At 47.1% G+C, this 12472-nt stretch overlaps 1 protein-coding gene across 13 annotated transcripts in view; it reads left to right on the forward strand.

Annotated features, from left to right (window-relative positions):
* Positions 1 to 12472, forward strand: part of LOC111843154 (proline-rich protein 5) — a 30161-nt gene that overhangs the window by 3097 nt on the left and 14592 nt on the right. For 2 of the 13 annotated variants that reach the window (XM_023810475.2, XM_023810476.2), the window contains 2 exons: positions 6054 to 6181; positions 10507 to 10632. In XM_023810475.2, the coding sequence (XP_023666243.2) occupies positions 6054 to 6181; positions 10507 to 10632 (254 nt within the window). The other 11 variants (XM_023810478.2, XM_023810477.2, XM_072710131.1 and 8 more) reach the window with 11 other exon arrangements.

The raw sequence follows: 12472 nt of genomic DNA on the forward strand, positions 1-12472 counted from the left end.
AAGGTATTTAAAAAAAGAGAGAGCTGCCAGCATACAGTCTGTAGAAGAGTGGGAGATCTCACGAGTAAAAGCGAAATGAGCCATTTTTAAAGGCATACTTCGCTGTTAATGATTGCAGTCTTTATCTGAACAGACCACACATACCAAGAAGGGAACAGAGAATGCTGAATGTTACTCTGGCAGAAGCCTATGAACACAGATGGAGAGGTCAAGACTGCAGAGCATTTCTTAAGAGCGCCACTTGTGAAAGTACATTTCGCTTTGATGCGGAGAACAGGTAGAGTCTTTGTCTGTTGTAATTTACCTTAACGTAACGTTTATCTTGCTGAAAATTTTTAAAAATAATATCCATCCAGAGGCATCACAAGCGAAGGGTCATTGTGATCCGGTTTCAATGTAATGAAGATTCCTGCTGCTGGATTTGAATTACCTAAGTAAATTAATTGAGGAATAAAATAATTAAAAGACTTACTTAGTGTCAGAAGGAAACCTGCGGCACATAGAGGTATTAGGATGTGGATTAATGAATAAAAGATGAAGGTGAGTCCTGTGATCTAAAAGCATTAGAACTGGATATGTTTTGCTAACACATACGGCAAAGTGAACATTCCATGATTCATCCACCTCCTGGCCTCCCTCACCTGAACCTTTTGGCCATAAATCAGTGAGGAACCCTTTGGCCGGCTGTATCTCAGATTTTTGATTTCCTGCATTGCAACTCAAGGGTCAACAGTTTGCCTTTCTGATCGTTTATGAGCATTTTATTGGCTTGTCATTAAACGGTTCCTGTTTTACAATACGGCCACTGCTGGAACAAGGTTCAAGGTTCGACACATTTATTATACATACTACAATGAAGTTCTTGCATATATCCTGGCGTGGATCTCGGTGCCAGGAAAATGCAAGACAAATATAAAGCACAAGACATAAGAACAGCAGCCAACGATTAACGCACAACAGAAAATAACATTACCATAGACAAACATATAATTAAGGTGTAAACAGATATAACTGGAAGCATGGATGCCAGGCCTGTTTGGCTACTGCTCTTCATGTAGTAAAATTAATTATGGACGCACTGTTAAGTGATCATACGTTTTCACTCAGAGCATTGCAAACCGCTGTTGCTTTAGTTCCGTTCAGATTTCTCTCGTTTGCGACTTTATAGCCGTTTTAACGTCTTCCTGTGGAGCATATGTCATTTAAACGCGTTTGTCTCCCACCATGGGAACATGACCTATAAAGGGGACTTTGGTTCTATTTAATCTACGTCAATCATCTCCCCATTAAACCCATAATTAGTTCCAAACGCTAAGCCCACCAGGCATACAGTCAGATGTATGTGTGTGTATGTATATATTACATGTATATATATATATGAGTTTATATAAAGGTATGCATTACACACACACATATAATTTTTTTCTTTTCCAGCCCATGTGCAGAGGAGTGTCATTCTTGCCATTACTTTTTGCTTCGACCCCGTCTTCGGAAGACAAGATCAATTATGGGGCAGCTTCAGTTACGCCCATGACCGCTTGTCTGGTTTCTGTAGTGGCGTGGAAAGCTGTGGGTTTCAGCTTGGCACAGAGAGTTCTGGGTTGGAAATAGATATTGCAGCGCGTGTTTGCAACCTGTAGGGATAGCTAATACGGTTGCTCAAACGACATTACCTTTAAAGTCGACGCAGTGGCTTTTAAACGTTTACTGGAAGTGCTTTTGCACGAGTTTTCACCTTCCCGTATGGCTTATCTGACACTGAACCAGACGAAAACCAACACCCCCCCCCCCGACCTACATTTCCATCATGAAAAACTATAAAGAATATGCCAAAACCTGGGAAACACTGTTGCGCTGTACGTGCGAAGGTTAACAATATAATATGACAATAATAACAAGTAAATATGACCCAGTTTGCACAGTAATGTTACTGCGTTCTAAGGTGCCCGCGTGCTGGCCGCCCCGCTTATATACAGTAGGCGTCTTGCGATGCTGGACGAGCAGAAGCGGAGCTGCATCCCCAGCAGCCGGACGCCTCCTCCAGCCACCGGCCCGCCGTTGGCTCTGCCCACTCAGGCTGCTCCCTCTCGCACTTTTCGCGGACTGCACTGCGCGCACAGAGGCACTGCCCCCCGACACAGCAGGGGCATCGGGCGTCTGGGCTGCCGCTTCGCGAGAACGACGAAGGGAAACGCGACCAGGGAGCGACATTCACCGGCGCCGCCGCCACCTCCACGTCTGTATGAGCGAATCCCGGGGAAACACAGTAACGGATGGAAATAAGTCCCGTGGACGACTCTGCATTTAAGAAGTGCTTCAGAATAGTGTTTGCGTTATTTTTTAATTATAGTTTGTATATTTCGCGAGCCCTGGTTCATCTAATGACGGGTGTTGACACCAAGCTCAATATCTTGCATCAGACAGCCGGAGAAAAAGCAGAACAGAACGGTGGGTAGCTGGACGTGTTTGTCCATTATCTTTATCAGCACGAATAGATCACCTTAATATATCAGTTTCTGTATACCTTATTCCTGTGTATTGTATAATCACTGTACCCTCATGTTCTGCGTTCACAGCACGGTCCAGCATGTATGTGTGTTTTGTATGGGATGGGACGTCGGCATGCTTTAATCTCATCACCAGTTTCCTTTGTGTATCTCGATAAGAAATAACGTTTGAGCGGTATATGAACATAACAATTGGTGAGAAGGGTGAGATGTTAGTTCTGCAAGGGCTGGCCGTGTGCATTGGGCGAAGCTCTGCTCCCGTGGTAGTTATTTAAAATGCAAGTCGGTCCCTTCGCAAAGACAATTCCCAGACCGGCGAGGCAGACAGGCGGTCCGCGGGGTGCGCCCTGCCTCACTGTCTGTGTCTCCTACACCCCCTCCCCGCGAGGGAGCTGGAAACTTCTCAACCTGTTCTTTGGTCGGACTCCGATTTCAACGCACTTAGCTGGACACTGCTTTCCATTTTTTTCCCTCCTCTGCTAATGTAGCTGTCACAGCGTTATCACTTATACTGGTGTGTATTGGTGTACGTTTGAATCATTAAGCGAAGGTCATGAAATACGGTTGATTGTCCATTGTTTGATGTTTTGTTTTTCTGAGACGTGCAAAGCAAGAAGGAGATTAATGCAGTATGGTTAATGAACACATTAATGCGTTTGTGCAATTTGCCTTCATCATTGACCATGTGTGTGCATTCATTAATAGGCCTTCATAATGCAAAAATTCAGTTAGACATCATGTTTCAGTATTTGAAGATGTTTTCATCATTACGTATTAACGCGCAGTTATACATACTGACTGTACAAATACGTCAGCGGGAGATGGACATCGATTACAGGCGTTATAATACCGTATATGCGTGGGGCACAGTTCGCCATAATCCTCTTATTTTATTACGAGGAAGTGCCCTACGGTGGACCGAGTAATACGGGATTTTATGACGTTCAGGACCGCCGTCTCTTCGGGGACCATTGAGAGTCTCCGCTCCCTGGCACTGGCATTGTTCTTGTCTGTGATAATATAGTTTGCCCTGGAATGTTAGGATGCTACTCAGACTTGACGACAGATGGCGCCATTGATTACAGTGCGCTAATGTAACATTCATCTATCCGTCCATCTAAACTATTTTTAATAACAGCTAAGCCATGTACGGGATATGGCATTATCAACACTTCCGTTAAAAGCTAGAAAACCCACAAATTTGTTGCGTGTTATCATTTGTTACATTAGTGGGTGTAACGCCGATCTTTCCCGCTTGGAAGTTGGTTTCTGTTCTAAGGTCCTTAAGGAAAATTTTCTGGTGCCCAGACCAATCCAATTATGTTACAGATTTTTGGAATCATCCTAACCTCCCCCCCCCCTCCCCTTTACGGCAACAACTGGACACTATAAATTAATATTGATACATAGTTTCAGAGATGTTAGACTGATGCAATGTTTTATATACATACTGTCAGTATTGACATGCTGGACCATACTTGCTGTACTGTCACTAGACAAGTTTAAATCGTTTAAACCATTTAATTTTACAAAAAGTTTAAATGTATCAAGCTGCATAAAATGATTGCTTTTCAAAGCATATGCGACATAATGTATCACTGGAATTTAATTTTCTGTGTATCACATCTTGCTATTTATGTGTGTAATTTCTGCTAGTGGGTCCTGCTGCACTGCACAGTTTAATCGCCACAGAATTCACTTGATATTATTTAAGACTTTTCTGTTGTTATGTAATAGATAGCTAGTTAGAGTAAGGGCAAACTGAAATGCTGAAAATCATTGCAGTACAAAGGCACAGGCTTCATCTGTTGCATGACGTTTTTTTTCAGCGTTCTGTCATAACATCTCTTACTGTACTGTGATTAATGGTGGGAACGTTGCTGGAGGGTCACTGGCCCAGATCTGAAGTACAGCGTGTCTGCCCCCCTCATGAGAGGTGCATCAATACAAGGGAGAAGGGAATCCCTCGTGGTCAGAAGCCTACTGCACAAGCACACAGGCACACACAGACGCGTGTGTAGTGCCGTGTGCATCGTGGGGTGGGATGAAACGTCTCGCTGTGCTTGAATAATTTAATTAGCGTTTTATTGGCAGATGCACTGAATCGACAGACGTTCGAGCTTTTTTTTTCTTCCAAAAATATCAGAGCGAGGAGCCTGATTGGGTGTCTCCTGACAGGATGAAAGCAGCAATTTTAGAGTTGTTGTTTTCATTTTTTAAACAAGCCAGGAAATAGTTTTTTCACTATGTTCTTGTATGAATGAATTCGGCAGCCCAGTCTCAATAGCCGACAATGCAGTAGACACTTGAGACCAGTAGTAGCTCTTGTATAACAGAATGGTGATTTCTTAGCCATCCTCGTGTAAAACGTGAAGTATGTTATGGCCGCTTCCAGTCTTCTGTTAAACAGCCCCTTTTTAACGTAGTGACTTGGAGATTAACCAGTTACATACATCTGATCAGTTATGTACATGTGAAAGTAGTATTGGATAGTCCTCAACATACTTGGGTATCACAAAGCCACGACAAAGAAAAATCAGGAGTTAGACCAGGGGTGGGGAACCTGATCCATGGAGAGCCGGTTCGGGTTTTTAGGATGGCCTCCCAATCAGCCAATAACAGTGGGTCCCCAGGACTGGAGCCGAGAACCGCTGCTTTATTTTTGGCTGATTGATAGGTCATCCCAAAAACCTGCACCGGCTCTCCATGGATCAAGTTCCCAATCCCTGAGCTAGACTAACATACTGACCTTCCAGATCCGGAACTGGGGAGTCTTATTAATGTACCTTAAACTAATATTTTCACTAAAGGATGGTGTAAATTTATGACACCAGTTTATTCCTTCATTGAAAGTGACTCCTATATCAAACCTGTAGTTAATAATACTAATAATCTTGTGACATTTAATTTAATGAAACAATTAACAGCTGATTTACATTTACATCATGGTTTAATAAACAGGTGCTCTCCTCAAGAAAACAACCTTGATTACATATTACCACGGAAAGTGTTGCATGGCCAGAGATACAAACCCATATGGCTGCAGAAAGTCTCTTTGTTGGGGTTAAACCAGAAGGGGATTTTAAGTGGGTTATATGCAGATTGTCCTCAAGACACAGCTGTGAAACAGGAAACCCGAACAGGTCACAGGAAGTGGTGCTTAAAATGAGCAGAAATGGCAACGTTTAAGAGGACAGCAGTTAGCATAATGGTTGAGAAACCAGATGAGGCAAATTGCTTATAGGTATGTTTCCCAGGGACGAGGGCTTTGAACAGTGTATTTAGTCTGACACATGTCAGAAAGAAATGTGGTGATGTATACATGGTGAACACTGTATACTCATTACACTTTGGGTGCAGGTGTCGGGTAAGCACCTGAAGGACATGCATGGGTCTGCATGACAGTTTGTTCCAAGGCATTCGACACAGAAGATTGAAATCCTGCCTCATCTTCCAGCCTCTCCCTTTGCTTTGTTGACTTTGTGCGCATGATGGACCCAGAAATGTTCTGAAATCTGCTTGGTGTTTTCTTGTTGTTTGTAAAAGATGCTGGATGGATTTCTTTGGACAAAAAAGCCCCTATCCGTCCCTAGATCAATTACAGTCAGCTTTGCCGCCCCCTCAGCGCAGGCCCCAGGCCCTGACATGGAAGGGAATGATCATCCACTTAGGAGGTGAGAGATCTACTTAGTTTTGTTCATCTTCCATGCCTCATTTTCATCCACATCTCCAGCAGCCATCTTATTGAGTGAGTGAGACAGGCTCTGTCCCTCATTCACTGCTAATTTGTTCTGTGTTGAAATTAACGAAGATTGCCATTAGAATTGACTGTAGTTGCGAACGTATTTTTCCATTGCGTGCATTTTGTGATGTAATTTCTATACTGTGCTCAGTCAATCCTGCCCACAATGCTTTTCTGTTTTTGTACGCAGTCACATGCGCAGTCACATGCGTCATCTTTATTATTTAATAAATTCAAAATATTAATTATTGATGCACCAAATCACTGGCTGCTTTAGAGTCATGGATGTTACCGTTACACGGGGGCTACCCAGAATCTTGGCTGGGTCCCTGAAAAATGGGCTCCCCACCTTCTCCAAACCAAAACTGCTATTAGCCATGCTTGTACACTCAAGCCCCCCCACAGGGTCTGGGCCTTTTCCTTCCCCAGCCCTGATTGCAAACACCAGCTATATCACAAGCTGCATTATTCGAGATTCACTATGAGGGAATTACAGTTAATTTTCTAACCTGTTCTGCATCTCCATTCTGTAATGTAGCCCCACGAATGCGTGGTCTGTAACCTTAGCGCTGATCTTGACAGAAGACGTCGATCTCTAGTGGTGATAGAGGGTGGGGCTCTTTGTGTTCCCAGGGTGCCATGGGCTGCTCAGCTCTCCTAATGACAAATGCTTGAATCTTCCAGGAAGCGTAGCAATGAAGACTCTTCCTCCAAACTGCAGCCACTTTGGCTCTGGGCTTAATAATGGAGAGAAGTATTCTTTTGAGTCATTTCCTGTTTTCAAACTTGTTTGGTTCCATCATTCATCACCACTTTTAGGGGTTGGTCCTTCATTGGACCAGAAAGGATGGGGGGGGGTCATGCTGGATGGGGGGGCGGTTGTCACATGCTCAGTTGATCCTGGCCGCTAGCAGCCATGCTACCATGTGGTTCTGCTCCACCTGAGACTTCCAGTCTGCAGAGCACATGCTATGTCAGGGCTTTATGGCTTGGGTGGGGTTTTTACAGTGACTCTGGGGACGTCAAGAGGGCATCATTAAATCCAGCGATAGGATCTGTTCTGCTTTTCTCTAAATCAGTTTTTTTTTTTAAAGAATGAACGAACATGCTTCATTTGTACAAATAAATTGGAGTTCTTCTCTTCACCAACGTCAGTTTGCTCTCCATAGCTTGGGGATCACAGCAAGGGGTCAGCTGACATGTAGCACCCCTGGGGGGTAAGAGCCTTGCATAGGGGCCCATGAACATGTGACTGTTCTGTCAAGGTCGGGGGTCAAACCTGCAATCTTCTGGTTGCAGGTGCAGAGACATAGCCTGCTGTGCCACTCGATCCCCAAGGGGACACGCTTGAGGAAGCCAGGAGTCGAACCTAGATTCTTCTGATCTGTAGTTAGGTGGGTTATCCATTGGGCCACTGGCTCTTTCCCCCCCAGCCAGAGGACACGTACCCGTGTGGCTTCCCCTGCTGCCGCTGTAGTGGCTCGGCCTGTCTCATTTTTCCAGAGAATGCGTGGAAGAGTAGATGCATCCCTGGTGGCGGGTCGTGTGGAAGCAGCTCTGCCATAAAGGCACCTTGTGTGAATGTCAGCTGCGAAGGTTTCCCTTATAAGAAAAGGAAATATTCCCTCACTTGTTCAATAAGGAAAAAAGGAGCCAGCCTCTGAACTCTGAGGACCAGGGTGGAATTCCTCAGAATTTGATGCCGTTTGCTGTGGTGGGGACATTTGACCAGAAACTTCTGTTAATTTCTGACCAGCTGAAGTTTTTATTCCTTGGTTTTGGTTACAGCCCACAGTTGGCAGGGATGCCTGAATCATGTGCTTGGCGCTGAGGAGCGTGACGGCATCATTGCTGAGCATCTGCCACGGCCCCCGTCCCACCACCAGACAATGGTGTGTCTAATTGGACGCTTTTGTTGTGGGACTGGCATGTGGAAAAGGGAAACGCACTACCACTGGACGATTTTTATTTTTGTTCTGCCCTTGCCATCCTACACACTGACCTTTGTTTTATTTTTGAGTGAGATGCTTTAAGGTGGTAATACAAAGGCAGCAGGGAGTGCATAGTGCCCCCTGCTGGACATCATGTGCAAATCCTCCCCCGCGCCAGCTCTCCTAATGCGGCCCCCTTATGCTGGCACACAGGTAAACAGAGCAGCGGTGGGTGGAATTATAGAATTGTCCAGGAGAGGAACAGCCTCCTCCGCAGTGACTCCCACACGCACACCAGGCCTGTCAGCAGAAAGGCCGTGGTGCTGATGCTGGTGCTCACTCGTCAGAGCCGTGCCCCGCTGTGCCAACCCTTAAAGATGCCACAGATATATGGCACTGGATCCTTTAGAGACAGCAGGGTGCACAGCTGAGGTATCTCACTGTACAGGTGGGAGAGAAACCCTCTGAGGAAGCAGGGAGTGTTTTGGTGCATCGGCACTTGTTTGTTCCTGTTGCAGCTTTTCTTATTGTAAAAAAATGATGCTCCTGCGATTTCTGCTTCTACATTTTATGGAATGAACTGAGTGATGGTGAGGAAGATCGACAGGGAGCGGCAGAGGTCCTCACCGGGTTTCTCGTTCTGTGACTGTGTGTACTTTTTATTAGGTGGTATTTCTGCCATACAGGGGCGTGATGCTGTCTGTTTGAGGAAATCCCTGCTGGTCTTAAAGGCTAAATGCTTATTCTTCCACACTCTACTGTACTGTACCTGGGCGGGGGACCAAATGTAGTTCTGACCTACATATCTGTCCTAGACCACGTCTGCTTGTGGGCTCCCTCTACTGGGGAGGCAAGGTCATTGTTCTAGGCCAGGGGGAGCTGTCAGTTCCAGCATTGCTATGATGCACCTGCTGACGGTTATTGAGGTGGGACTGGTCGTGTGCCCCCAGGACAGGAAGGGTCAACCCCAGTAGTTTGATAGCCGGTGATGTAAACATATCGCACTGGTTCAGCACTGGTACCAGACGTGTTAGTCATATATTTTGTACAGGTTCTGGACTCTTTCTGGTTCTCTCTGGCTGAAACATTTTACACAACGTTTTTGTAGTTGGTGAATCCGGCCATTGTGCACATCGCCCCAGTGCTGGTGTGGCACAGTCGAGCAAGCAGAATACGAACGGCGACTCGTGAAACGGTGAGAACTAGTGCTGAGTCAGACGTGCCCCCGGCCCGGCCTTCCGGGCGACGACCTGACCGCCAGAGCCTTTCCCTCGTGGGACATTCCCGGTGTTTCGTGCTGAGATTAGCATCTGCTTCTCCCCGTTAAGATGCAGGCTCCTGTTGAAGCCCTCCTTTGTTCTGCTGCTGGGCAGAGAGGCATGACACGGGGGGAGACATTGCCAGGAATGTCTCCGTCTGCCCGGCCAATCAGAATAAGGCTTGCCAGGGGCGAAGCGGCCCTTTGTGGCCCCGCTGCGCTACGCCCCGTGTAAGCTGTGACTTTGTCTCCTCTAGGGTTTTTAAGTGCTGCTTGCGTGTTGTTGGGTGGGGGGTGTGTTCTGGTGGGGGTGTGAGGAGGCCTTCGTTCAGCTCCTTGCTCAGGACAGTTTGGCCCCCTTGTAGCACGTGCCCCCCTCCCATTCCTGGTGATAGCCTCCCCCTTTTTTGTGCCCCGCTGGTGGAAGGTCCTTGCTGAACATCGCAGGTGCCGTGGTAACTGGGGAGAAGCAGGAAGCAGGACCCCCGTAGCCTTGCCCCTCCCTCACTGTTTTTAAAGAGCTGCTCTGATGAGTTGCCCCCCCCCACCCCCGCCCGCCAAGTAAATGTCAAGGACTAACCCCTTCTAGCGGCGCCCCCCTGAGGAATTCGAGTGGCCAGGCTCCTGGGGGGCTGTTATTGCCTTTTGGTGCAGTGGAAATAGCAGCGCGCGTGTGTGTGTGTGTGTGTGTGTGTGTGTGCGTGTGTGTGTGTGTGTGTGTTCTCAGGCGTGAGCAGGTTGCTGCACTTTGCTTCTGGAGAAGGAAGGGATGTAGCAAGAATAGGAAATGAGTTGGTTTCTCAAGAACAATCCCTCACTGGGTCACACGGCCTCGTGGCTGCCAATCAGAGCACAGTACTGAAAACAGCAGCGTGAGAAGGCGACTGCGCCTTCAGGGGTGGGGGCGGAGGGGTGTGTGCGTGTGGGAGGGTGGGGGGTTTCTCTCTCTCGCGCTTCTGGTTTCTCTGTTAGCGCCCTGGCGGCGCCGGCCCACCTCGAGGCTCGCCAGTGAGAACAGTGTCCCTCTCTTCCTCTCCTTCTTCTCCGTCCTCTTCTTGTCACCATGAGGACTCTCCATAGGTTGAAGTTGATGAGTTCCCCCAGCCTCAGTGAGCTGGGCAAGAGCGAGAAGGTCGCGTTGGAGGAGCGGGGGGCCCAGCAAAGAAGGGCGGGGGCCAACGCCACCTGGAATAGGTGAGTACGCCCCGGTCAGGTGTCTGTGTGTCTCTCAATGAGTCAGTGAGCTGGTTGTTTGTCGGTGAGTGAGGGACCTCCAGGCCTCAACTCAGTTCATAAAAATCTGTGAGTGCAATCAAATAAGTAAAAATGCCAAAAGTCTTTTATTTTGTTTGGTTACTTATGGTTAAGGTTAGGGCTGGGTTGGGGTTGTCATTGTTGGGATTAGGGTTTTTCCCTTAGAAATGAATGAAAAGTCGCATAAATATGTAAATGAATGAATACATGAAGTGTGTGTCTGCGTGTGTCTGCGTGTGTCTGTGTGTGTCTGCGTGTGTCTGCGTGTGTATGTGTGTGTCTGCGTGTGTCTGCGTGTGTATGCGTGTGTCTGTGTGTGTATGTGTGTGTGTATGTGTGTGTCTGTGTGTGTGTGTGTGGCTGTGTGTGTCTGCGTGTGTCTGCGTGTGTCTGTGTGTGTATGTGTGTGTCTGTGTGTGTATGTGTGTGTATGCGTGTGTCTGTGTGTGTATGTGTGTGTGTATGCGTGTGTATGCGTGTGTATGTGTGTGTGTATGCGTGTGTCTGTGTGTGTATGTGTGTGTGTATGCGTGTGTCTGTGTGTGTCTGTGTGTGTCTGCGTGTGTATGCGTGTGTCTGTGTGTGTATGCGTGTGTCTGTGTGTGTATGTGTGTGTCTGCGTGTGTCTGCGTGTGTATGCGTGTGTCTGTGTGTGTGTATGTGTGTGTCTGTGTGTGTGTGTGTGGCTGTGTGTGTATGCGTGTGTATGTGTGTGTGTATGCGTGTGTATGCGTGTGTATGTGTGTGTGTATGCGTGTGTCTGTGTGTGTATGTGTGTGTGTATGCGTGTGTCTGTGTGTGTCTGTGTGTGTCTGCGTGTGTATGCGTGTGTCTGTGTGTGTATGCGTGTGTCTGTGTGTGTATGTGTGTGTCTGTGTGTGTATGTGTGTGTCTGTGTGTGTATGCGTGTGTCTGTGTGTGTATGTGTGTGTCTGCGTGTGTATGTGTGTGTATGTGTGTGTCTGCGTGTGTCTGTGTGTGTATGTGTGTGTCTGTGTGTGTATGCGTGTGTATGTGTGTGTCTGCGTTTGTCTGTGTGTGTATGTGTGTGTCTGTGTGTGTATGTGTGTGTCTGCGTGTGTCTGTGTGTGTATGTGTGTGTCTGTGTGTGTATGTGTGTGTCTGTGTGTGTATGTGTGTGTCTGCGTGTGTATGTGTGTGTCTGCGTGTGTCTGCGTGTGTCTGCGTGTGTATGTGTGTGTCTGCGTGTGTCTGCGTGTGTCTGTGTGTGTATGTGTGTGTCTGCGTGTGTCTGTGTGTGTATGTGTGTGTGTATGCGTGTGTCTGTGTGTGTCTGTGTGTGTCTGCGTGTGTATGCGTGTGTCTGTGTGTGTATGCGTGTGTCTGTGTGTGTATGTGTGTGTCTGCGTGTGTCTGCGTGTGTATGCGTGTGTCTGTGTGTGTGTATGTGTGTGTCTGTGTGTGTGTGTGTGGCTGTGTGTGTATGCGTGTGTATGTGTGTGTGTATGCGTGTGTATGCGTGTGTATGTGTGTGTGTATGCGTGTGTCTGTGTGTGTATGTGTGTGTGTATGCGTGTGTCTGTGTGTGTCTGTGTGTGTCTGCGTGTGTATGCGTGTGTCTGTGTGTGTATGCGTGTGTCTGTGTGTGTATGTGTGTGTCTGTGTGTGTATGTGTGTGTCTGTGTGTGTATGCGTGTGTCTGTGTGTGTATGTGTGTGTCTGCGTGTGTATGTGTGTGTATGTGTGTGTCTGCGTGTGTCTGTGTGTGTATGTGTGTGTCTGTGTGTGTATGCGTGTGTATGTGTGTGTCTGCGTTTGT

Source organism: Paramormyrops kingsleyae, chromosome 3 (assembly GCF_048594095.1).
Source record: "Paramormyrops kingsleyae isolate MSU_618 chromosome 3, PKINGS_0.4, whole genome shotgun sequence".
Taxonomy (NCBI): domain Eukaryota; kingdom Metazoa; phylum Chordata; class Actinopteri; order Osteoglossiformes; family Mormyridae; genus Paramormyrops; species Paramormyrops kingsleyae.